Genomic DNA, 25,873 nt, shown 5'->3' with positions numbered 1-25,873 from the left:
GCAGGAGACCTTACACAAGAAATCATGTATTTGAGAAATGGTCTATTATATGCAACCAGGGTAGGAATTTCGCGGCGGCCAAGACGGCCATGGCCGTCGTTACCCCTTGCGTTGGCCGTGACGCCCCTTTGAAAATCAGAGGTTTACAGGCCACGGTGGCCCTGGTACCCCCTTCTTTCAATATTCTGCTTTGCGTCCTACTAATAGCGATATATATTTAGCCTATGGCCTGTCAAAACAATCTTAGCATTCACAGCGCAAATTACGCAGTGGAGAAAGTGACAGCGCAAGAAAGAAAGTGCATCCAAATTCACCCATTCTTCTCAGTTGAACTACTCGCAAAGTAGCCTACTCCTCACTAGGGCTGGGATAAACGATTATTTTTTAAACGATTAATCTAGCGATTATTTTTTCGATGCATCGATTAATCTAACGATTCATTTTTTCAGTCCGATTCGATTTGATTATCGATTATCTCCCCATTAATTCACTAATAGCAACTTATACATGTTTATTTACACATCTGAATGAAAAAAACATGAATTCTTTAACATTGCAATACATGTTTATTGCTCTTAAGATTCCAAAATAAAAGACTATACAAGTGCAAAGTAATGCATTCTTAGTCAGAGGTAGCATTCAATAAAGTTCAGTAGTGTATGTCTAATTGAGTGCCTGTCATTTTAAGACGTTCGTGTGGGAATCCTTGCAATTAACATTAACACAGTTAAAAGGCTGCTGATGTGTGGATGCAATTCATAACGTAGTTAGTTCAAATAACGGTTCATACTTCTCCTTTGGACAAGCACTTTTGAGTCTTGGAAAACACTTTCCCATTTACATCGGGATTTTGCAAACATTCAGAGTCAATAAAATGAGCCCTGCATGAGTAACGAATAAGCAGCTGCAAATAACATGCTTGACACCCAAACGGTATTCTAACGTTAGCTTTGAGATACTGCTTGATTGCATACTGTAACTTAACATAGTTTAGGGCCCGTCCACACGGAGACGCTTTTTAGGTTAAACGCAGAGGTTTTGCTTCGTCTTGGCCGCGCGTCCAAACGAATCCTGTAAACGCACTGCCCGAAACCGCACCTTTCTGAAACCTGGTCCCAGAGTGGAGAAATCTGAAACCGTAGCCCGTTTGAATTCGTTTAGACAGCGAAACCGCACATCCTGCTTGCGTATCGATGGTGTCATTGCCACACCTCAGCTGCCCTGGACTTGCACTTATAGTATTGCCTAACAATACTAGTTTTCATACATGACATTACCTACGATTACACTCCGTAAGATAAATATCACAACTGGTGCTGCGCAGCGCCGATAGCTTATGACTTGGTGGACTGAACACTGTTTTTCCCGGTGTTTTTTTATGCATTCTAGCTACTGTCAGTGACGCGAGAGAACTTAAATTATTAGAAAAGTGCGGTGTAAGTTTAGGCTACATTAATTTGTGCGTAGTGCCAGTGTCATTCATTTATTTTACATGTCTTACAACATATATACATTCACAGTCGAGTGAAATCAGATGGTATCTGCCGATGGTAGCACACTGAATACGAATGCGCGATTTGATGCAGGCAAAAGTATTGACTGTTACTAACGAGGGTTTTATAGCAATAGTATAAATGTGCAACAGAATAGCCATAGATATATACACTAGATGTCGCCTTCTGCTTCTCAGCATGCGTCAACACCGCCGCCATCTTTGTACAGGGATCTGAAGCGCTAAACTAGTTCTCCTGTATTGTCAGCGTTACCTATTTAGCGACGTTTGGCCATCCCCAGCGATAGAAAACCTTTTTAGCGATTAGCGACAAATTTGGGAACTTCTCACAATGATGGCAGATCGGCTTCTTTGTTGTTGAAACGTAAGAAAATCACCTTTCTCATGGCTTTGTCATTTATGAATTCAGCTACATCTCATTTGCCCATGGCACTGACCCATTATTATAAAAGTAACGACTGGCGTAGCCTATGTAGTTGTAGTAGCAGAGGTAAATGTTCTACAGATCTACAGCAGCTTCTGGTGAGATTACAATTTACATGAGTAAACGAGACGAGGGGTATGTGGCCTCAACCAGAGCCTGTCTAGAAGAGCCTGTTTACTTTCATTGTATCGAACCTGGTTGCAGTTTACTCATTGTTCCTCTAGGGGCCGCCGCTAGCTAGTGCAGAATGAATGGGAGTCTATGGGGCTAGACGGGTAAAATGTATCTTTATTATCGTCTTAAGCTTAGTTTTCTCTAGACTCAACCATAAATACATGCCTGTCAGTTGGAACAACCCAAAAAACTAGATAATTGCTTGAGATTTTGACGATTTATGGTGATTTTATTTTTGCTAGATCTTTGCCCAGATTGATGCTAATGCATTATAGAGGAGTGGATCACTGAAGCAAGATGGCGTCTCGATTGACGCATTCGTTCCAATGAACAGCAGTAGTCAAGGCGACATCTAGTGTATATGTCTATGCAGAATAGCCTAGAACTTGGGTAAGCCTTGCGTTTAGTAGCCTAATTGCGGTGAATCTAATGTGAATCACGGACTATCCTACAACCAAAGAAAGTAAAGGTGATTAGTAGGCCTACCTGCATTAGCCAAATAAAGGACGGGACTGCACCCTTCACAAACCGTAAAATAAAGTTTATTAGTTTTATTACTACAGTTGACAGTTCACCATCAGTCCACACAAACAATTCTGGTTTCCTTGCACTAGCCATTTGGTCGTAGCCTATTCTGTCTGTTTGTAAAGCGCAAATTTTGGTGAATTTCTGTAAAGAAACAGTGCCACCTATAGGCCTGGGGTATGAAGTAACGTGTTGAGTCGTGTTGAGATGGATCCGTTTGGACGCAAATATTCTTGATGCGGTTTCAGGGAAGACGGAGGGAAAAAAGATCGGTTTCGTACGTGTGGACTAGCCCTCAGTCTCCTCAATGTACTGTGTTGTGATAAGACCTTAGCAGAGTTTACTTTAACTTTAATTCAGCAGTTTTAATGCTGCAAATTTGCGCAGCATGGTCACGATGCTAAGCTGATTTAATAGCAATTTAGCCCACTGTGTTCTATGCAGTGCTTCTATGTGGCAACCATAGATATCTATGTGTGGCAACAACAATCCTTCAACAATCGTGAATATTTTGTTAAATGCAAATGCGGAGGAGGAGCAGCGGGCTCGTTACGAGAGAGAGCGGGCGGGGCGAGGAAAGGCTGTGTGAGTAAAAAGTGCAGCTCAATGAAATTATTTTATCTTATCTTTAATTTAAATAGTAGGCCTACAACATAGAACATCAATGTGTGGTGGCCGGTTTTGATTTCGTGGTGCCCAGCCACAGATTAGTCAAGGTATGGAAAACACTGAAGGTGTAAAATTAAAAATATTTAGCAGCACACGTTATGCTTGACGAATCGACGCTCATATTTTGCGTCGACGTATTTTTTGTGTCGACGTCATCGATTACGTCGACGCGTTGTCCCAGCCCTACTCCTCACACAGACATAACAAGTATCACATGAAAGAGCTTTTGCTCAGCTTTTAAACGATGTTAGCCGCTATTTGCTGTGGTGAACGGTTTGCGAGAAAAGTGAATAATATCATTCAATTTAATCATAAATTCTACTGAAGGTTTTGCGTCCATCTCCCTACCCATTCATCTCAGTGGAATACTTCACAAACCCTTCGTTTAACATATGACAAACCATATCTATCTATAAAGCAAGAAGCGTCTGTGTGTCTGTCTGTCTGTCTGTCTGTGGCACGCATATCTCGCTGACCGTTTGTCAGACTGATTTCAAACTTGGCAGGTGTCATATGGGCATGAGTAAGTGCAGTGCCAAATTTGACGTTGTTTGAATAAGAAATGCAAAAGATATCGTTAAATATATCGGTAAAAGAAGCACATTGGCTTTCACCGCTAGCCACTCCCCCTCCCACACACCACTGTACTGTAAGCTACCAGTGAGGATAGAAGCAGGGCTTTGGCTAAGCTGGATCAGTGTAAGTTATACGGGTAAAAACGTAACATGTCTGACCTAAACAATAAAGTGAACTCCACGGATTTTGCAACACGCCAAGACACACAGGTATGCAGTGGCTCTTCATTCTTCAAAATGACGTAAAAAATGATGTGCAATAAACGGACACTTCGAATAGCCCAGGCTACTTTGGACTGTCTTTAGACTTTGAATAAGCAAACGACAATTCCAACTGCAAGGTCCTAAATTGAAACGAGCGATAATGGTCCCAAATTAAAGAACGTCTCAGAATGCCACACATGCAAAGCATAACCAGCGACAAGCAACGAGTGGCAGACAGAGTGTGATGCTATATGAATAGCCCAGGCTACTTTGGACTTTCTTTAGACTTTGAATAAGCAAACAACAGTTCCAACTGCAAGGTCCTAAATTGAAACGAGCGATGATGGTCCCGATTAAAGAACGTCTCAGAATGCCACACATGCAAAGCATAACCAGCGATAAGCAACGAGTGGCAGAAAGAGTGTGATGTCACTTATAGGCCACCAGAGACTGTTTTTGAGTCACACCGTTGCAAATTCCATATGATGCAGCATTCCACAAAATGGTTTGTTTTCTCTATCATCAAGTTATTCAATAGGCTAAGCATATAGCCTTGACCCAAAGCAGCTGTTAGGATTATGACATTTTGATTTGTAAAAAATGTCACATGTAGCCATGCTTAAATTCTGCTCACTTCACATTTATTATATTATCTGTAGGCCTATTCATTATTGAATGCTTACCTGGAATTATGTTTTTCCCTATTCTATTTTCAAAGCAGGCCTACCTGCAGGCATGTAATTGGGCTACAGGAATAGCATGTTTGAACGGGCACTGCACTAGTATCAGAATAAACAGCAGACCTTACCGAACAGAAAGGTGTAAAGCAGTCCCCTGTACAGTTAGCCGTTCCAGAGTAATCCCGTTTTGAATTTGCAGTAAATTTCAACATACATGCATGTCTCCAAATGTGGGATTTAAGTTTTACACTGTGTTTAAATTGTTCCACATTATTTCATAACGGGCCAAATACAAAATAAATATTACAAATGTCGCCTAGATATCGGTAAATCAGAGGACAGCTGACTAAGAGTTTGTGAAAGTATAGCCTTAATGATCACAAAATGCAAAGCATGCATCTAGGCTATTTGAGTTTCTTAAAGCTGAGCTGTGCTTAAATTGTTCAATACATGATTTCATAACAGGCCAAATATAAAATAAATGTTAAATATAGCCTACATATCTGTAGATATTAGATGATCAGATGATTTACAGTTATATGTAATATGTCATGTTTCATGTTTTTGTAATGTTTCATACAGTGATGCAGGTCTACTGCAGTGAATACAACTTTGATCATTTTTATAGCCTACTACTGTATTAACTTTGGCCTTGGTGCCCTGACATGTGGCCTTTGTGCCCCCCACCAAATATGCCCAACTGAAAGCCAAGTGGCCTTATCCCCAGAATGGTGAAATTCCAAGCCTGTATGCAACGCCTCACGTGACCTTGAATACCTAATCAGTTTAGCCTTTATAGTGATTATCCGAGTCAGGCTTGATGAAGATACTTCAACCTGCTTAAAGGTCATCATAAAAAATGTTGTGTTGTCATGGACAGAATAGAATGCTCACAAGGATAGACAGTATGCCTCCACACGTAGCAGGCAGTGACATAAAAGGTTTCTGTGTGTTTTATTTATACATTATTTCAACTTCTGCTGTGACACACAGCTCTAAATAGAAACATGCACACTCTATTACTTAACAAAAGAACAAAATAGTACAACAGAAGAGGTACACAAACACAACTGACAGATCTAACCACTGATGAAAGTATGAGCATTCTGTGCACTTACAGTGGGGACAGATTTTAGTATACTACAGGATAAGAAACGGTAGTATACACACATTGAAATAGGATTTAGATTGATTTTGTTATCGACCTGTATCCTCCAATGTTAAGTCAAGGACAGCAGCAGGACCAATTCCTTGCAGAAAAGAATGCCACTAGAACAAAGCGGCACCCATTCAGCTGTTAACGAGTGCTTCACCGAAGACCGCTCTCTTCACTTATTTGGTTGTCAGTCCCACCAAGATGGGGATGTTTCCCTGCAGGGGGTTCTTATAATTAGATAGCCCCCTCACCAACTACCCCCCCCCCCCACACACACACACACACACACCTCCCTGTCATTAGTGGCTGTCTAATTAAATACAAAGGTAATCTTATACATCAAAGATGTAATGCGCACACACGTTGCACTTGGCTTTTAACTTTATTATTTTTATTCTGCTGCTCTCGATCATTTGTGAATGCTCCTCTCTAATCATATGCCAGTTGCCTGAGGGAGGTGCAGGGAAATGGTAGCTTGCAGCTTGTTGACATTTGCCTTCCGCCCCAGTAGAAGAGGATGGCTCATTAATGAGGTTAGAAACACCTAAATCTGAGTGGGTGACAGCCACTGGGTTCTGAGCTTGGGCATTTCTGGTAGGGGTTGCACAACAATTGTCCCCCATATATTAAGACGTGCATCACCATTGGATACTTTCAATGAGACTTAAAATGTGGCGATGTTTTAAGACTGAAATTAATGACCTACTTTACTTGAACCTAAAATAGTACAAACATGTAAAATTGTAAGTGGTCTCCACTTCCACATGTGCAGTCTAGAAGGGTTACATGAGAAAGTCTGTTTACCAGCATAACTCCGTATCCCAGTAAGCCAGTAGTTGAGCCACTGATAACTCGGCCTCTTCACTGCAGTGTAGTGGAGGGGTGAATCAAACATCTTAGCAAACCTCTACCTTTCCGTTCTCCTGGCACAAATTCTACAAACTGTTTGTTCAAATCAGCGCAACAATAACAAAATCATTAAAATTGTGCTCAACCAACACTAAACTTAACACCTCACAGTAATCTCCACAACATGAGCAATAAGCCAACAGTGTGTGGGGGAATGTGCTACCATCACAAAAACAAAAGAAACTGGGTGCTATATACACCTCTTGTATTGGTGGAGGACGTAATGCATGGAGAAAAATGGGCTTGTGGGGATGATGCACGCATTAGCTGTTGTAGGATATCTTCCCTGATTCAAAACAGGAGCCCTGACATGTGTGTTGTGGTGCAACAGAGCTGCTGTTTCCAGTGAAGAAGGCTCCAGCTGAGGATCCTTACTGAAGCGTGAATAAGCTCCATTTCAAAGAGCTTGCTGGCAGAAGTGCAAATGCATGCTCTGTCTTAATGTGCACATTAGAGTAATTGAGCTCAAATGTCAGTGTGGCAAAGGGTATTTTTGCTCCCTTTTTATTTTTATAGTCCCATTTTACAACGAACGAACTACATTCTCAAATGACAAGGGATAAAACTTCCTAGCAAAACATGATACGAGTGAGTGGTTTGCTTTGACACTAGTACAAGGCGATCTGAAGAGTGACTGCTTGTAGGCTTTCTAAATGTGTGCACTGAAAGCAAAAGGGGTTCTGCTGACGGGAAGGAACTGAACTGGGTGTCTGTCAAGATACAATCAACATTAGCGTGTCAACATGCCTCTGAAAACATTTTGCACTTAAACAGACCTTCTCACACAAATCTAGGAATCAACTCTCAAAAACAACTTCAGGGTTACAACCTTGGGGGCTGGGTCATGTAGTGCAGCCAATATATTTTTGTACCACATGTTTAACAAAGTGCCTCAAATTGACATGACCATAAACACAGTTCTGTTGGAGCAACGCCTCTAATGCACTAGTGTAATTAACTCATTATCTCTTTTTTAACAAGGCACCACTCAAACACTTTCCATATGGATCACCAGATATTTAAATATAACAAAAGTTTGGTGTTTTGTCTGTGTCTGTGTGTGTCTGGCAGGCTGTGTCAAGAGACTACACATACAGTAGGGAACTTAAACATTTAACATCTCGTCCAAAGAAGAGTATTGCTATGATTGAGATCTTACACACTCTTATCTACTTTTCATGAAACACAGGCCTTGAGAAGAAGACTCAAAAACAAAAATGTCAACAAATTTGCACTCAACAAATCTCTTGTGCTCTCTCTCTCTCACACACACAATACTATTTTTACAGAATAGTAAAGTTTGTCTATGCTATTCAGTATCCAAGTGATATGCAGCCTTTGAAGGATCCTCTCCATTCGCCCTTCCTTTTGACTGCTGTCTTCCCACTCCAGGGAGGCTTTAGGGGGAAAGCGCTGACGCTGTGGCTGAGATTAGACCCTTTTCTCTAGGCTCCGAGTGTCCTGGCAGCCAGGAGAGGTCAGGCTTTGTGCTGGGGTAAGCTAGCACAGGATTACTCCTTCACAGAGCTGATTCCTATGGATAAAAAGGGCCCAGCCAAGCAACACATTGACTGGGCCTTGGCAACCTGCAGCTCTGAACCTAGTTGTCGTCGGCTAGAGCCAAACGCTTCTCACTAACAACTTATAAAAGCCTTCCTTAAACTGGTGGACACTTCCTCCAAATCCGTCTCTGAGTGTAAGGTAGCAGGGAGGATGGAGGAGTAAGCAGTGGGCAAAGAGACCTTAAACAACAGAGGGAAGGGAGCGAAATTGAAAGCTGCTTTGTGTTGAATGGCAAATGGAAAGGTGAGCTTGGGCCTAGAAACACAAGGTCAGATCAATGATAACTCATCCTGTTGTCATGGAAACCTCTATAGTATGGCACTTGGGAGTTAGACAGAGTGCAAATTATGCCCTGCAACTTATGTCCTACCTCAGCTCCAACAAGCATGTTTGTACAAACATTATGACTGATAATATTACTTTATATAAGGGTATTTTCTGTATTTAATATCTTAAAATAATGCACACTCTGCATGAAAACGTAAGGAGATAAGTCTTAACTAATAAAGCAAATATATTTGTGGATGTGATGAAGTTTAAAAATGGAAAAGAGGAAAATGGAAAAGAATCCTATTTCTATTTCCAGTACTGTTAGGACACATTCAAATGTCCACAATACTGTATCAGGACAGAGCTCAAATCACCTCAGCAAGCCATCATGGGAGGGGTCAGAGATCAGATGAGAGCCAGCAGGTACTGTAAGCACCAATGTGAGGTTGCCGGTTATTCCTTTTGCGATGCTCCACAGTCTGACCTTGTTAACAGAAAGAAGGACCTGAATGGGATATACACTATCCCATTCTTAATCCATAGGGTTTAATATGACGTCGGTCCACCCTTCGCAGCTATAACAGCTTCAACTCTTCTGAGAAGGCTTTCCACAAGGTTTAGGAGTGTGTTTATGGGATTTTTTGACCATTCTTCCAGAAGCACATTTGTGAGGGGAGGTCACACACTGATGTTGGACGAGAAGACCTGGCTCTCAGTCACCGCTCTAATTCATCCCAAAGGTGTTCTATCAGGTTGAGGTCAGGACTCTGTGCAGGCCAGTCAAGTTCATCCACACCAAACTCTGTCATCCATGTCTTTATGGACTTTGCTTTGTGCACTGGTTGGAACAGGAAGGGGCCCTCCCGGAGCTGGGCTTGGCCCCTTAGTTCCAGTCAAAGGAACTCTGAATGCTTCAGCATACCAAAAGATGTCGGACAATTCCATGCTCCCAACTTTGTGGGGACAGTTTGGGGAAACAAATAAAGTCCTTTGATCACATCATTACTGAGACTTGTAGGAGGAAAGCATTCACAGGATGAGGGGTTTACTTTCAAAGCATATCTGGTATTTTTGGAATGACACAGAGGGCTGTTCCACATCTCAACAGGACGCTGATGGGTGCGAGAAAGGTTCGCCAACTAGCTAACCACCCTCATTCAAGTCTGCCTATTTCAATTTTGTAATTGAAAACATGTTTGTGTGGGGATAGAGAGAAGGAGATCGAAAGAGACATTTTGCCTAAACCACCTGAAGTGAATCCACATCTCTGCGGTTTTAATAATGACAACATTTTAATTTGTTGCTATTTTTGGTATAACTGCTCAGAGGCTAATTATGAACACAAAACAGCGGGCCCTCTGCAGAGCCCCAGAGAGAGCATGTCCTCCACAGAGAGCACTCGGTCTCCGTGTCCACTCAAGTGTCACTGTAGGCCAGCTCAAACCCATCCACAGTCCCCACTGCACAATCCTCCCGTCTGCACTCATTTAAACAAGCCCACTTCATCTTCTGTTAAGCATTGCAAACACACACACAGTGTCAGAGGCACTGGTCAGAGTGAAGCAAGAGGACAAATCAAATGGCTGACGTCCTGGGGGGAGGTTATGTCACAGTCTGCAGTGACAGAGCCAGCAAGCCTGGTCACGCCACTAACAGCACCAGGCTGAGAGTGACCACAGCAGGGGGTGGCTGGAGAAAAGTGAGAGAGGGAAAGTGAGGGAGGTTGAGATCATGATTGAGATAGAAACAAGATATATTTCTTATTGTATAACAGTTAACCATAGCAGTTGCCCCACTCTTTCCTAGCAATTGTTCTACTATATCAGTCACTTAGCAACACACTGTCAACTCAAAAAGGCCTCTCACACTCACGGGCACTGAAATTGACAGGGGGAGGATGGAGGTGGGAGAAATGGATAGAGAGAGCGAAGGGGGGAGAACATAATTGGTGAGGGGGCAAAAAGAGAGATTGAACAACTTGACCAACTGGCAGTTAAAAATATCCTGTGTGATTCAGCCTGCTTCATAGCTTGACTAAGAATGCTGCAGTCTCTAGGTCGCCAGTAAGGAACAGGGGGAGGGGACACAGAAAGGATGGAGAGAGAATGAGGAACAAAGACGACAAGGAAGATAGGTGGGTATGACAGGAAGAAGGGCACAAGGGGGTGGTAGATTCACAATGGAGCAAGGCCGTGCAGTAGGAAGAAGCTTTACAGAGGGATGAATACTGCACCACCATGCCACATAGAAGGAATATAGCCTACTCTATAAGGTGCATTCATAAATTGCCACTCCGAGCACAATTAACCATTTGTAAATTTAGAATTATTGCGTGTTTATTCAGAGCGTCACACTCTCGGAGCATTCCAGAACGTGTCAGATTGAATCTACAAACGCACCATCATAGCTACCAGAGGGGGACAGGAAGAGGGGCCAGTTGAAAGGATGGATATGAAGACAGAGACAGTAAGAAGACTACCTGCAACGCAAAAACAATGGATGCATAAAGCAAAATCTCTGTCTCGGGACCAATGATTCATTTGATTATGAGGAGATGAGGCATTACTTAAGCTTTACACCACACAGACAGACAGACACACAGACACACATAACATGCACACAATGACGCATGCACACAATGACGCACACACATAGACCCTTCCCTAAGGGGAAGTGTCACAGCAGAATGTCCTTTGAATTCCTAATAGATGATAAGACAACATCACCAGTCAGACCAAGGTCTACAAAGAATCAGTGACACTTTCATCATAGTTTGTAATTTGGCACTGATGAAACATCTCTCTCGCACGTGCGCGCACACACAGAGTTTATTGGACAGGTCTGGGTGGACTCTTTTCCGTTCATTTTTTATATCCAAGGGGTGTCACCGAGGGGTTCTACTAGAGCTGAACAATCTGGGGAAAATGTTGAATTGTGATGTTCCTAACAGATTTTAAATTTTTTGAAAGTCAAGCTTTAGAGGTCAATATTCACTATATAAACCACGTGATGGAGCATTACCACTAGGGAGAACATCACAATATTAGATGCTTTATAGACCCTTTCAACAATAAAAACAAAAACAATGCTTGAACATTCTATTTGGATCCCAATCTACTTCCTCTGCATTAAGATAACATATGGAATGTTAAAACGGAAGCCTTGTGGGGCCAACTATGATGCTGATAATGGAACTCTTGAAAGGGTCTATATTTAATTTAATTCAACTAGTGCAGTGCCTGTTCAAACATGCTATTCCTGTAGAAAACCTGTAGCAGGCCTGCTTTAAAAATATATTGATGAACGCTCCATTGGCTTGAATGGGATTTCCCAACGTTCTATGGTCAAATATGTACCATGTAATGACCGCTGAAACATATAATGACCGCTGTCAATGGCAACGAGTGTTGTGTTTCTGATTAACGTCTTTCGTATCACTCCGCAAGTAGTCTGGTAACTTCTTGAAATGGAACTCCATTAAAAAGTGAAAGCAGACGGTTTATCAGCTGTGTTCTAAAGTTCAGCATGTGTTGCAACCTATTTGTTTCTCAGCAAAAGCCAAGAAGAAACGGTAAAAAATAAATGTTAAGAAACAGATCGTGTGGAGTTAATTTTTTTGTTTTGGCAAGTAGCCGTATAATAAGTGGGATAATGTATAGAACCCCGGTCATCATCAAGCAGCTGGCGTCTCGGGGTCCGGTTCGCCCTGTCTGGACTTATTTTCCCGATAATGACCGGCGTTCTATACATTATGGTTATGGTTATGGTTATGGATTTAGCAGACGCCTTTGTCCAAAGCGACATATAAATACAAAACAACATAATAATATTTAAAAATGAACAGGGAACAGATTAAAATCTAGGTCAAATATAGTAAGGAGAATAGTTGTAGTACACAATAATATCAATTCAATCAATAGCCTAATAAAAAAAGCAATGTAAAAAATCCCTTTATCCCTTACATAGTATAATAAATGTGCAGTGAGCAGAATTTAAGCATGGCTGCATGTGACATTTTTTACAGATCAAAATGACATAAGCCTAACAGCTGTTTTGAGTCAAGGCTATATGTTTAGCCTATTGAATAGCTTGATGATGGAGAAGACAAACCATTTTGTGGAATGATGCATTATCAAATGAAATTTGCAACGATTGACTCAAAAACAGTCTTTGGTAGCCTATAAGTGACATCACACTCTGTCTGCCACTCGTTGTCTGTAGCTGGTTATGTTTTGCTTGTGCGGCATTCTAAAATGCCCTTAAGGGACCATTAAGGGACTTTGCAGTCGGAATTGTCGTTTGTTTTTTCAAAGTCTAAAGACAGTCCAAAGTAGTAGAAGTGTCAGTTTATTGCACAATTTTATGTTGTTTTGAATAGCAACTGCATACCTGTGTTTGTTGGCATGTTGTTGCAAAATCAGATAAGACTGATTTAAGACTGTAGCCTACTATAGGAACACTGATATATTATACAGAAATATTAAAGGATATAGTAGAAAGCTAGAGCAAGCTAATTAGCGTGAGGAAAACTATAAGCTACTGATAAAATATAGCTGACATGAGTGGCAGCCTTTCCAGTTTCAAATTTTCGAAGTCTCTCTCTCTGATTTGTACATTACCTTTTACATGGGTTACTCAGGGCTTTGAGTAGGCTACTTTGATTAGGCTACTGTTTATGTCTTGAAATGTTCAGAGCATCAGTCCATCTAAAAGCAGCTATGTTGGGCCACTTCTTGTGAGCATGCCTGGTTTTTGAGGAGCACGGCCCTTCTGATTGGTGAGCCTGACTGTGTCACACAGTGAACTGTGAGAATGGTATGGAAGTGAGAGTACAAGACCAGAAAAACACAAAGTTACATTTTCTGGTCTGCAAAGGAAAGCCAACTATAAATCAACCTACCAACACAGACGGTTAGAAAAGCTGTGTTCCACATGTGAAGACCGTAATTAAAATAGGCCCGTATTGTCTTTCATAACATGTGGGAAACAATTTCTTATGGTTTATAGCAGTGGTTTTTAAAGTGGGGGCCACGAGGGGGTGCCAGGGGGGCCTCAGCAAGTTGGAAGGAAAAATAAAAGCAACAAATAAATACATTTGAAAATGTTTAAATATACCTATTACTACAATGCCATTATAATAATTTGTTGCATATCTGAACATTATATTTTCCATGACGATGACTGGGAATAATAGTGATAGCTCTCATACAGCAGAAAGCCCCAAATGCAATTTTTACACACTGTATGCTCCATCGCTTAGTGCTTGTGGCTAAAATAATTATTAGGATTAGCTTCATTTATTTTTACATTTGCCGTATTATTGACGATGGGTTTAATAACACATCAAGGGGGTCCTTGGCCAGAACCTAGTGGTATTTGAGGGGCCTTGTAGTGGAAAAGTTTGGGAAGGCCTGGTTTATAGGTTTCTCAGGTCATGTGAAAGTGGGGTCTTTGATTGTACCTGTGGTCTGTGTTAAGGGTGTGGTGGGGGAGCATGTGGTACAGGGCCAGGCGGTGCAGGAGATCTGACAGCTTTTCCTGTGGGCTCTGATGATGCCCCACTAGCCCTCCCCTGGGAACTCCACATCACACTACTGTCTGTGGAGCTTTCCATCAATTATTCAAACAAACCACAAAGTGCCACACTACACCACAGCTACAGAAAGAGAGAAACGACAAGAGGGTTGACTGAGGATGAGGGAGAGACGAGGCTGAGACGGAAGGGAAGAGAGGAGTGAGATGATGGTGACAGAGGGAGACTGAAACGAGGGATGACAGAGAGGGCGAGCGACATCATTTGTTGGTATTCAGAAGTCAATGCTCGGGCATCATACTAAGAGAAATCCAATTCATTTTTGCCCGGACAACAAGGACAACAGAGGGGCTGCACATCTCAACAGAGGCGCAGTGAGTGGTTCAAAGAAAATATGGAAGAAAATGTACAAAATGGTGCACCACTTTCCACCATGAGCATATAGTGTGCACATGCGCGCACACACACACAACCCTGATGCGCTTGAGGACACATCCCCCACAATCCAGTAAACGGTTTGAACATAAAGGTCATTGGTGCCGACTGATCTGCAGGAGAGTGAGGCATTTGTAGCGTCATGTGTGAGGATGACTCACCAACCAAGTTGAGCTGGAGCTACTGTTTTTTACCCCGTCCACCCCAACAACCTCTGACTGGACCCTCAAAGTTTGTATACCTCACACCTCCTTTTTGCTGAACACTAAATAGTGTCATTCAACACACACACACACTCACACACACACACACACACACACACACACTTCCTGACCTTGTTTCTTGAAAGCATCCCATGGCGAAGCCCTCTACCCACACAGCCGTGCTACAGTAAATAAAGGGGAGCTGAGGGAGAGAGGCTTGTGCTAATCTCTTTTAAAAGAAGCCTCAGACTGATTGAGGTTGACCCCTGGCTTGCAGGCAGATTGTCTACACTCCTTCTCCATATCTGTGATCTTTATTTGACTTTCTAGTCTCTCCAGATGGAATTCAAATTTTTTTCCATACCCCACTTATATAAAAAAAAGGGGGAGGGAGGGGGGGGCAATTATAGCAAAAACTCTTAAAACGTGTGTGGGGGCTTAAAAATGGTTGGATATAACAGAAATACTATGGCTTAGATTAGATTAGAATGATTTATTCAGGATAGGAGGAACAACACATGAATAACAAAAATTTGTGTGTCCACCCTCACCTTAACTCCCTGTACAGATGAATAAATGGTATCTCGGACAGTGGGGTAAGGAGGAGAGCATGGGTCCCAGATCACCACTACGCTCACAGACAGCTCGACTGTAAATAGACTGTTGTTTGCTTACACTCTCAGCTTCACAACAAATTAGGTGAAATGTCCCGAGAGCAGAAGCATTCAGACAGAACCACACGCAGGCAACGCACAAGTACAACTCAATGCAAGTTCAAACATACTTGTTGGATGTTCAATGTCACCCTTATGCTCCTACTGACATGAATAGGGCTCAGATTTCTAGCCTGGTTAGATGGACCACATAGAAACAATGGAGGAAACACTAAATAAAATGGTGTGAATTTAGCTACTTTTGTTTCCTGCAGCACCGTTACTAATGCCTTTCCACTCCCAGAGTGCTTTTGAGAGCAGATTCTTTAACATTTCCAGAGCCAGCTTTTTAGCTCAACTTCAACTGCACCTCTGGCCAAAAGTAGCATTTCCATGACAATCAGGAATGAGCCGGACAAGACCATTCTCAAAAGCAGGGAGGGGAGTAAGGGAAGAGATGGGGATGGTGAGTGGGAGAAAGAAAGAAAGAAAGAAAGAAAGAAAGAAAGAAAGAAAGGAGATAGAAATGTAAAAAGGAGAGTGATCCAGGGAGAAGGACAGAGCAGCGCCCTTGAATTTAGGTTACACTCATTTAGCAGTTCGTTCAGAAGAGACAGAGGCATTTCCATAATAAAGAGGGGTGACAGCTAACAGTGAGATAGGGGGTAAATGGAGCAGGGCACACAGGGGAAAAAAGAGGGATGAATAGGAGCAATTCAGGAGTTCATTTCTGCTAACTCTAAAGGCACTAAAAGGGGAGGCTTACGGGGGCTTTGGATTCTTTAGGGGGCTAAAGTATTACCCCTTACCTCCACCTATGGTTTATGAGCTGTAATCAATGAGCTAAAATAGTCAATCTTCCATCAAGCTCACCTATAAAGGACACTTAGATAGGACTTAAAGAGGGGAACGCAAGCAGAGTGAGTATCTGAGGTGGTCACTGATGTAGTACGGTGTGTGTGTGTGTGTGTTTGGCTTTTTTTTAGACTTGACTGTAGCAACATTAGACAAGAAAAATGGAATGGAAATGGGTGTCCAATTCCATACCATCAACATACACCTTTGCCTTACCTCTCTCTGTAGGACCAGCTCTTTGGTGAACAGCATGGCCTCTTCACTGAATGGCTCTGCTACCTGAATACCGCCTGGAATGTTCCTGGAGCCACGAGGACACTCAATACCTAAATAAAAATAAGAGAGTGTCACACTGCGTCAGCAAATCCCATTGCTCAGCAACCAGTTTCAGGAGCACCAAGATCAGTAAAGCAAAATGACCACATGCAACACTACAAAGGTTCACTACAGAATACCATGTTTTAATCAGCCATATATTGCCTTAAGTGGCGTTCACAGTTCACGTCCACTTTTTTCACCTTCAGAACGTGAGTATTCCGAATAAGTGAATGTTAAAAACATGCAAGGTAGACATTGATTTTGTACATGTTGCTGCGATTATATGTTAGATTTAGCTAAATTGCTAGCTCCCTGACTTAGCTAAGGCAGGCAGCTTAGCAACAACTCATTGTTGAAAAAAAATGCAACCTCAAAAGTTAAACTAATTTTAACTTTGAGCGCCTCGTGTTTTTAGAAGCCTCGCTTTTTTTTTTTTTCTTACTCCCTTTTTATAAATGCAAGGCGCGCTGCAATGGACCGTTGCTCCATTCCATAGGGAAAAAAATTAATTTCAGCGCCTGGAGGTGAAAAACGTGTCATTGTGAACACCGCCTTAATATTAAATGGCAATAAAACACAAACTACATATTTAAATTATTCAGTTTATAAACAAATTACAAATGAACTCTAACTCTAACTGTGCAAACTGACATGTGGGCTATGGCCTGCAACAATAAAATCAAATGAGTGTGGGTGTAATATGTAATAGGTAATAAGGAGAGGCAACCCTTTATTTTTACTCCAAATGCTCCTCAAACTTCAGAAAGCTTTGGAACCCCTCATGATAAGAGATGCACTTTCTATGTCGTGAGTTTTGCACACCTCTTTAAAGATGCCAGAAGGATTGCTTTCAGGGACAAAAACACCTCACCAGTGTCTTCCATTTGTTTTTCAAATGTTAAAAAAGTTTGACTTCTGAGATAGGAGGTCAGAATGTTCAAGTTGTCACTGAGCCCTCTTTTAATACCTGCACACACGCACACACACACACACACACACACAGATTCTATCCAGCACAGTTTGCACAATGGGAGCAGAAAAGGTGATCAATTTATGCAGAGCAAGCCATAGCCTGGTTTGGAGGTGAGTACCTTTTAACCTCCCCCTAACAAAGCCACATTAGTCTTCATTTATCAGGTGAACTCTTCCACAAAGAATCGACTCTAAACACCGGGACCAACTGATGCATACATCACACCACCACATGGGGATCTAGAGAATTATCTACAGCACACTTGACAGGATCATCAGAAAAGAAGAAGAAAGGGTGCTTGCATGCAAAAGATCTATCTTGGTAGAGGATAGTTGTGTTTGCAGGAAAACAAGCCTACTTCACTAAAGGATATGCGCAAGCATGTGCATGCGCACACACAAGGTTGCCTGCAGACAACACTCAAAAAAAAAAAAAAAAAACACTTATTTTTTAATCTGCACTGTGTTGCCTAGACAAATGAAACAACTCAATTACCTTTTAATAGTCCGTAAATACTCCCAGATTAGCATTTAAATTGCTTGGAGCATCTGGGCCACACAAAGCAGGAAGTGCTTTGCCGCAACCATGTTGGGAGTATTTTTAGACACTGGGATTGGGTTAGCAAGGCCAATCTGGCCAGGCACGTTCTACACGAGACAGGGGGCAGGAAGGCTCATGGGGGAAAGAGGGCTACCCAAGAGATTAGAAACAGTGACCAAATTCATGCGCACATAGTGCATATTCCATAGGCCTATGTAGAACTGAATAAGACGGAAAACAGTTTTGAATCCCTGTCACTTGACACCAGGCACTACAAAAGGAACTGATTGACTTTTTATTAAGTCAAGTCTACCCTAATGGCATATACCTGTAGGACAGTGTTGCGCGGGTTTGGTCACAAGCGGCCCGCGGTCGCCCGATATTTTAATCAACCCGACCGCAACTCGGACCGCGAATATTAATTAGGACAAAATTAAACCCGACCCGCGATCCGACCCGCTTATTTACAAAATGTGTGCTTTTGGTTATAGGCTGCATGCAGTGTGACAGTAGGCCATTTCTGTAAAAACAAACTAATTTATTTACGAAACTTGATGCAGTAGAACTACACGCAGTAAGCATGCAGGACATAATGTTTGCGCAGGAGAAAGAATGAGAATAAGAGCGCAAGCACGCACGCAACGCACAAAGGATAAGAACACTAGGATAAGATTTGAAGGCCATGGACATACATCTTTCTTTCGAAAACAGAAATGGTGAGGCGAGGTAGGCAAGAGAGATACATTGCTGGTCAAAACGTTAGCGTAAGAACTGGTTTATAATGCTGAATGAAACACAAAGCTTTACTAAAGCACATCCACTGTTTAAAGTCACAAACACAACGAACTAAGGTAACTTTTATGCATGCGCGAACCTATACATACCGGTAGATATGGCTGTGTAGTCTGTGCCATAACATTTATTCCTGCAGGCTGCCCGTTTTGGCTGTCATACTTTTAAATGGCTTCGCAAGAAGTAGGCCTAGACCATAACCATAGCCTATATCGCTTTTCCTGAAGGGGTGTCTTTATTATTTTAACTCGCGTCTTGCTTCTTTACTGTTGACTTTACTGTATTGATGCTTTACTGTATTGATGCTAGCTTTCTCGTGATATTTTAAGTAGGCCTATTTGTAGAAAATATATATTTAATTTATTTTAACTGACCCGCCCGCAAATGACCCGAATATCATTAAAATATTTTGTTTATGACTCATAACCGCGGGTGACCGCGGTCATCCGCGGACGACCGCTTAATTTCGGGCAGACCGCGCAACACTGCTGTAGGAGTTTTTTTCCAGCCAAGTCCAATAAAGCACTACAAAATCACAAATTCTAATGATGATATATATCTCATATATATATATATGAGTATGTGTATATATATATATGTATATATATATATATATATACACATACTCTTTTGATCCCGTGAGGGAAATTTGGTCTCTGCATTTATCCCAATCCGTGAATTAGTGAAACACACTTAGCACACAGTGAACACACACTTGACACTAATCCCGGCGCAGTGAGCTGCCTGCAACAACAGCGGCGCTCGAGGAGCAGTGAGGGGTTAGGTGCCTTGCTCAAGGGCACTTCAGCTGTGCCTACTGGTCAGGGTTCGAACCGGCAACCCTCCGGTTACAAGTCCGAAGCGCTAACCAGTAGGCCACGGCTGCCCCGTGGGTAACAGCAGGAATGGAACTAAAATGTTTTTTTTTGTAGGCCTTACCTGATAATGGGTACCGTTGTTTGAAATCAAACTCCCCAGACCCTATCACATTAAAATGTCTTCACTTAACAGGAAATTCTGTCATTCATTGCTCTTGAACTCTAAGGACAAAATCACTTAATTTAATCCTCTACACCTTTAAGTACAATCTTCAAGCTCTCAAACACTTCACATTCCGTGGTGCCCCATCCAATGATGAGATTTACTAAGGTCACTCCATTATCAAGGCAACTCAAGCATGATAGCCCACTGAATTTAATGTACTAGTCAATGCCCACGCATAAAGCATACGTAAATTGCCAACTTTGCCAAATATCTGTGCTGCATTGCTTAATAGATAAGGTGTGTTCCAACAAATAACCAGGCTGTGGTAAAACTGAAAACTGAAAAAATGTTGCACTTCAAGTCCACCTAGAACATGCAGACAGTTGGAGGAAGAAGCTTTCTGTTCAGCTCAACTTTTTGATAGAATGTATTGAGGACTGCCAGCGGTAAAGCTGTGAAGTAACTGACAGGCATTAGAAATAGGACAAGCTGGCACATAACGGCACAGATCTAAATATATGGGCGAGGGGGCACAGGGTCTGAATAGAGACGCCCTCGCGCAAGCCACAGTTCCAGCTCCACAAGACTCGGCAATGACTCATGATGGGGAGAGATTGCAACATGCACTCACTCTAACAGGGCCCTCTCCTCTACCTCTCCTCTCTCCCCCTCATCTAAAGGCATGAGAGCAAGATGAGGGTTGGTGAGGAGGAGAGGAGCACACTTCAGTTTAGCTGCAGAACAGGAGAGATATGACTCCCCGTTGCTCTGTACGCAAACTGCCCGTCAGCACATCTATATGGAAAGAGTGAGAAAAGGCGTAAGGAAGAGGTGGGTAGGGGAGCCGAGTGCTTAGGATGGGCCAGTTTGATGCTATGAAGATTAGGCCGTAGGCATGACTGCTCTCGATTCTACACTAATGACTACAACATTCACTGATGCTCCAGCTTTGTGACGATCGCCCTCTCTTGTAAACATCCACAAACATGCAAATCTAAATGTTTCTTAATGTAGGAGACTGCATAGGGCTTAGAGACAGTGTAGGAGACTGCATAGGGCTTTACAGCGTTTAAGCATGGTACATCTCTGCAGGGGGAATTCAGGTAGTCTCTTCCCACTTCTTATCCTCCCATAATTCTCTGACTTATCACTTGATTCCTTTATCCTACCCTATAACACAAACACACATACAAATATAGTCACACACACACAGAGGTATGGACACGGACACACACACACACCGACACACACACACCTCTGGCCTGATGTGTGGCCTGTTTGGAGATCTGTGATGCTGGTGAGCGATGCCGATAAAACACTGCTCGTCTCCCCCACCTCCTCACCCTAGCTCACCACTGGCCTGAAATAACTGCTGGACAAATCACCAGCCCTTCATCAGACATGGGCTGGGGCCCGAAACGTCACATGTGGTGATATAGTCTACAAATAAAAAACGCTAAGGAGCAGCTTCTGGTGTGCGGACTCAACGTTCTTCTACTTGCTTGTGCCTTCCTGTCCAGCACCCAGTACTCAACTACTTGGATGTGCGTGCTGCACTCTTGAACTCAAAAGCATCTGTGCTACCTGCAACAAAAGTGCAGTCTGTGCTGTGTTTTATGCAAGCTAAAATGACTACACTGTGTGGGGAAAAACATTTGCAATCCCTCCGACCCAAACATGTACTGGGTATGAGGAATGTTTGTGGTGTGTTTCAAGCCTTCCTCATAGATGGGATATAAAATACAATTTAACTAGGAGTTCTGATTGATTTGAGTGAAATGTAAATATTAACAGGAAATTCTACATTTAAGGGTCTGGCAATCTTGCTTACACTTGCTTATGTTTTAATGTGTGTTGTTGAAAAAGTCTCTTTTTTAGCCATTTTACATAATACATTCACTAAAATGAACAATATCAATTTTACATTACATTGTATTATTTATAATATAATATAATATTATATTATTAATCCTTCATAGCATTTACGATGAAAAATAAGTGAATCATTAAACCTGATAGCAATTACAACTGCTACACATGTTTGGTCCTTTTTGTCAAGAATCAGTAAATAGAAAGAGACTAGTTTCTGAAAAAGACAAAGGCAGAGGACAGATCATTTCTACATACCATAATTCATTAACATTTTAGAGGCTTCTGAAAAGGAACAGATAGCCTTATCCACAAAAGTAAAATTGAGAGGAAATATTTTTGTGTTCTCTCGGGTAGACAAAAGCAGTGGAAGAGAACAACCAACGCAGTGAGCTGCATGGCTGCAGCAAAGCAGCACTCAGACCAACTCTGCTTTTCCAGGAATGCAGAGCATCAACATAAGGTGCACTGCAGCAGCCAGAGAGGGAGGGGGAGAGAGAGACCGAGAGAGAGAGAGAGAGAGAGAGAGAGAGGGAGGGGGAGAGAGAGAGAGAGAGAGAGAGAGAGGGGGAGAGAGAGGATGGGAGAGAGAGCAAAGAGGGAGGATAGGAGAGAGAGGGAGAGAAAAGAGAGAGAGAAAAGAGAGAGAGAGAGAGAGAGAGGGGGAGAGAGAGGATGGGAGAGAGAGCAAAGAGGGAGGATAGGAGAGAGAGGGAGAGAAAAGAGAGAGAGAGAAAAGAGAGGGAGGAGGGAGAGAGGGAGGATGGGAGAGAGAGAGAGAAGAGAGGGAGGGAGGGAGGGAGATAGAAAGGAGGGGAGAGGGAGGGAGAGAGAGATAGATTCACCACATTCACAACACTGACTCATGTGCGTGCCCACTATCCCTGATCCTTGCTCTATGAGGAATGTCATTTATCTCAGCTAATGGTAAGAGAAACCCTATCCATCAACTATTCCTCATGCTAAATTTATCTAAAAGCCTATGCTCAGTATCTTTCTCTTACTCAGACAAAGCAGAGAGCAGCAAGAGAAACAGAGCACATAGCTATGGAAACAGATTGGACCACTACAGGCTAGACTCACCTTTTAGGGGCACTTTAGTCTATGGCCTGCTTGGCACAGCACAGCACCCATCTCTCTCTTACACACACACACACACACACACACACACACACACACACACACACACACACACACACACACACACACACACACACACACACACACACACACACACACACACACACACACACACACACACACACACACACACACACACACACACACACACACACACACACACACACACACACACACACACACACACACACACACACACACACACACACAATAAGGAAATGCTGCTCCCCAGTGCCTCCTGGCATTCAGTTCAGTGTTGTTGAGCTAGTTCTCCAACCCATTCATATATTAACAGGAAAGAGAGGGGAAATGAGGAAGAACAGCTGTGATCCACACATCATCGGATCTTTTGGTAGACAGTGTTTTATTCTACAGTAGAACTGCAAATCAAAGCCAAAAAAATAACTAATTTATGTGACCAGGCTGTTAGGATGCTGAACTCTCTCCCCTTTCTCCCCCCTCCACCCTCAGCCACATAACATCCTGGACTTTTGGACCCACAATGGCTGCCTTGCACTACTCCACTTGCACTACTCCACTTGTACACTTGCACACTTTGCAACTTGTTGTTGTTGTCCTGTGTCCTGAAAACACTTCTGAACACACTTCTGCTGCTCTTACATAACTTGCACCACTATGCCACTTGCATACTTAGGTCAAACAGAACTACCTCAGCCATTTATTGGCCTGACTTTTGCACTATTATATTGACTGTCTACTGTATGCACAATTTCAACCCATTTTTTGCTGCTCTTATTTCTTCATTGTATGTGCCTTCTTATTTACTTTTTATATTGTTTAATTGAATGTTATGTTTTGTCTGTGGACCTAATTGGTAAAATGTCTTGTCTCCACCGTGGGATAGTGGGAAACGTAATTTCGATCTCTTTGTATGTCTTGACATGTGAAGAAATTGACAATAAAGCAGACTTTGACTTTGACCAATTCAACCTACCACGGCAGTCCACTGGCAAAAATGAAAAGATTCAATCAGCCTGTTAAACACAAATAGTCCAGAATGTAAGGAAAGCACTAGCCCATTTAAGTCAATTGGAGATTTGTGGGATTTAAGTATAGTATATATACTTTTTTGATCTCGTGAGGGAAATTTGGTCTCTGCATTTAACCGGTGAATTAGTGAAACACAAACAGCACACAGTGAACACACAGTGAGGTGAAGCACACACTAATCCCGGTGCAGTGAGCTGCCTGCTTCAACGGCGGCGCTCGGGGAGCAGTGAGGGGTTGGGTGCCTTGCTCAAGCGGCCCACTGGTCGGGGCTCGAACCGGCAACCCTCCGGTTACAAGTCCAGAGTGCTAACCAGTGGGCCACGGCTGCCCAATTTCACCTTAAACATTGGTTATCATTTCTATCTGGAGTTAATGAGAATCTTTTGGAGTCATCTTTTTTAATCCAGAAGTGGTTGTGATGAAGTCAGTTGTAAGAGAGTTGATTTTGATAAAATGTACTTTATTTCAGTCCATGTCTGTAACTCAGTAAATATTGGTGGTGGTCTAGATGAGTCCTACTAGCCTAATTCCTACTGGGAGTCCACCCCATCCATCATTAGTTTTAATAAAACTTATTAAAACATACAAGTTTTACATGAGAATAGTGTTTTTTTTATTGTTCACATGGGGTGTTGTGGAGGAGTCTTTAACCCTATGAGCCCAACGCTATCAATACAATATAGTTGATATGAGCAATCGTGTGGGGATGGAGAGTTGAGGGAAGGTGGTAATTATTTAAATTGGATGTGAATTCAGAATTAGTTTTTTAGCCAAAACATTGTCACATACAGGAAAGCAGCATATTCAGACATCAGATCATGCTGTTTCACATGATAACGTTATGTCCACCTTCTTGCTGCAATGAATACTATGTTAGCAATTCAGCTGAGAAAGATTTTAACCTTTAAACCTATCTACAGTTTCTTGTATGTAATACAGTTTCTTGTATGTTATCTACAAATAATATATACCTAGGCCTTACGACTGAAAGAATGAGCAATGCCATTTCAGTACTCGGTCACACTCACCCCAATTCGGACAGATTCTATTCTTCACTCCACATTCTCTGTAGACACAGACTAAGCTGACTGATGGTAACTGGATAGGTCCATCCACATGCTCGCTGGGTCAGTCGTGTAGTGAGAGTTAAGCTTTGCTCTGCCCTCATCTTATCCAAAAAGCCTAAATACTGTACAAGGTGCCTACACAAAACACGAGCAGATAACTTTGACAAAGAGACAAAGCAGGACAAGACACAAAAGTGGGACGGGGGGAAAGAATGTGAAAGGCAATATGAAGACACTGAGAGGACGACTGCAAGGATGATAACACACAGCTGCAATAAGAGCCATATATACCCTGTGAAGGGTCTTATTGACACAAACACACACAATTTGGCATGGGCTCACTTATATGGGCCAAATCTCACTAAGGACCTTTGGAGTGGGATGCTAGAATTAGGAGAAGCCAGACCAAAATGTTTCTGATTAAAACCAGAATGGGGCCATTTGTATCAATCACTATTAATTTCAGACTAATAGATCAACAATGGAGGGAGAACACTGCATCAAGCAGAAGAGCAATCTCCTAAAGAAACACTTCATAAAGAGGATGCTCATCAGGTGCATGCCAGGATAGACCATTAATGTACAGTAGATACTTTCATATTTATGACTGAATATAACATAACATATTTAGGCCTATAAAGGAACACAAACAGGGAAACATGTGAGAAACAGTCCTTAGGCACAATATTATCAGCAGATAATGGCAAGCCACCAAAGATGCACACAATCTCCAAGCACAAAGTGTGAGCCTAAAATGCCATGAAAAACACAATAACAAAACAAGGGGGGACATTAAAAACAAATTATCAAATTAATTGAAATATCCACAATAGCAGAC

General features: G+C 42.2%; 1 protein-coding gene across 1 annotated transcript in view; it reads right to left on the bottom strand.

Annotated features, from left to right (window-relative positions):
- Window positions 1–25,873, bottom strand: part of snd1 (staphylococcal nuclease and tudor domain containing 1) — a 148,659-nt gene that overhangs the window by 74,101 nt on the left and 48,685 nt on the right. The window contains exon 16 of the mRNA XM_076296249.1: window positions 16,558–16,667. Within this exon, the coding sequence (XP_076152364.1) occupies window positions 16,558–16,667 (110 nt within the window). The remainder of the gene's footprint in view (window positions 1–16,557; window positions 16,668–25,873) is intronic.

Source organism: Alosa pseudoharengus, unplaced genomic scaffold (genome assembly GCF_046254945.1).
Source record: "Alosa pseudoharengus isolate Yale_2024_CS ecotype anadromous, Long Island Sound unplaced genomic scaffold, YU_APseudo_1.1 YU_APseudo_1.1_scf_20, whole genome shotgun sequence".
Lineage (NCBI taxonomy): Eukaryota > Metazoa > Chordata > Actinopteri > Clupeiformes > Clupeidae > Alosa > Alosa pseudoharengus.
This window is presented reverse-complemented; position numbering and strand designations above follow the sequence as displayed.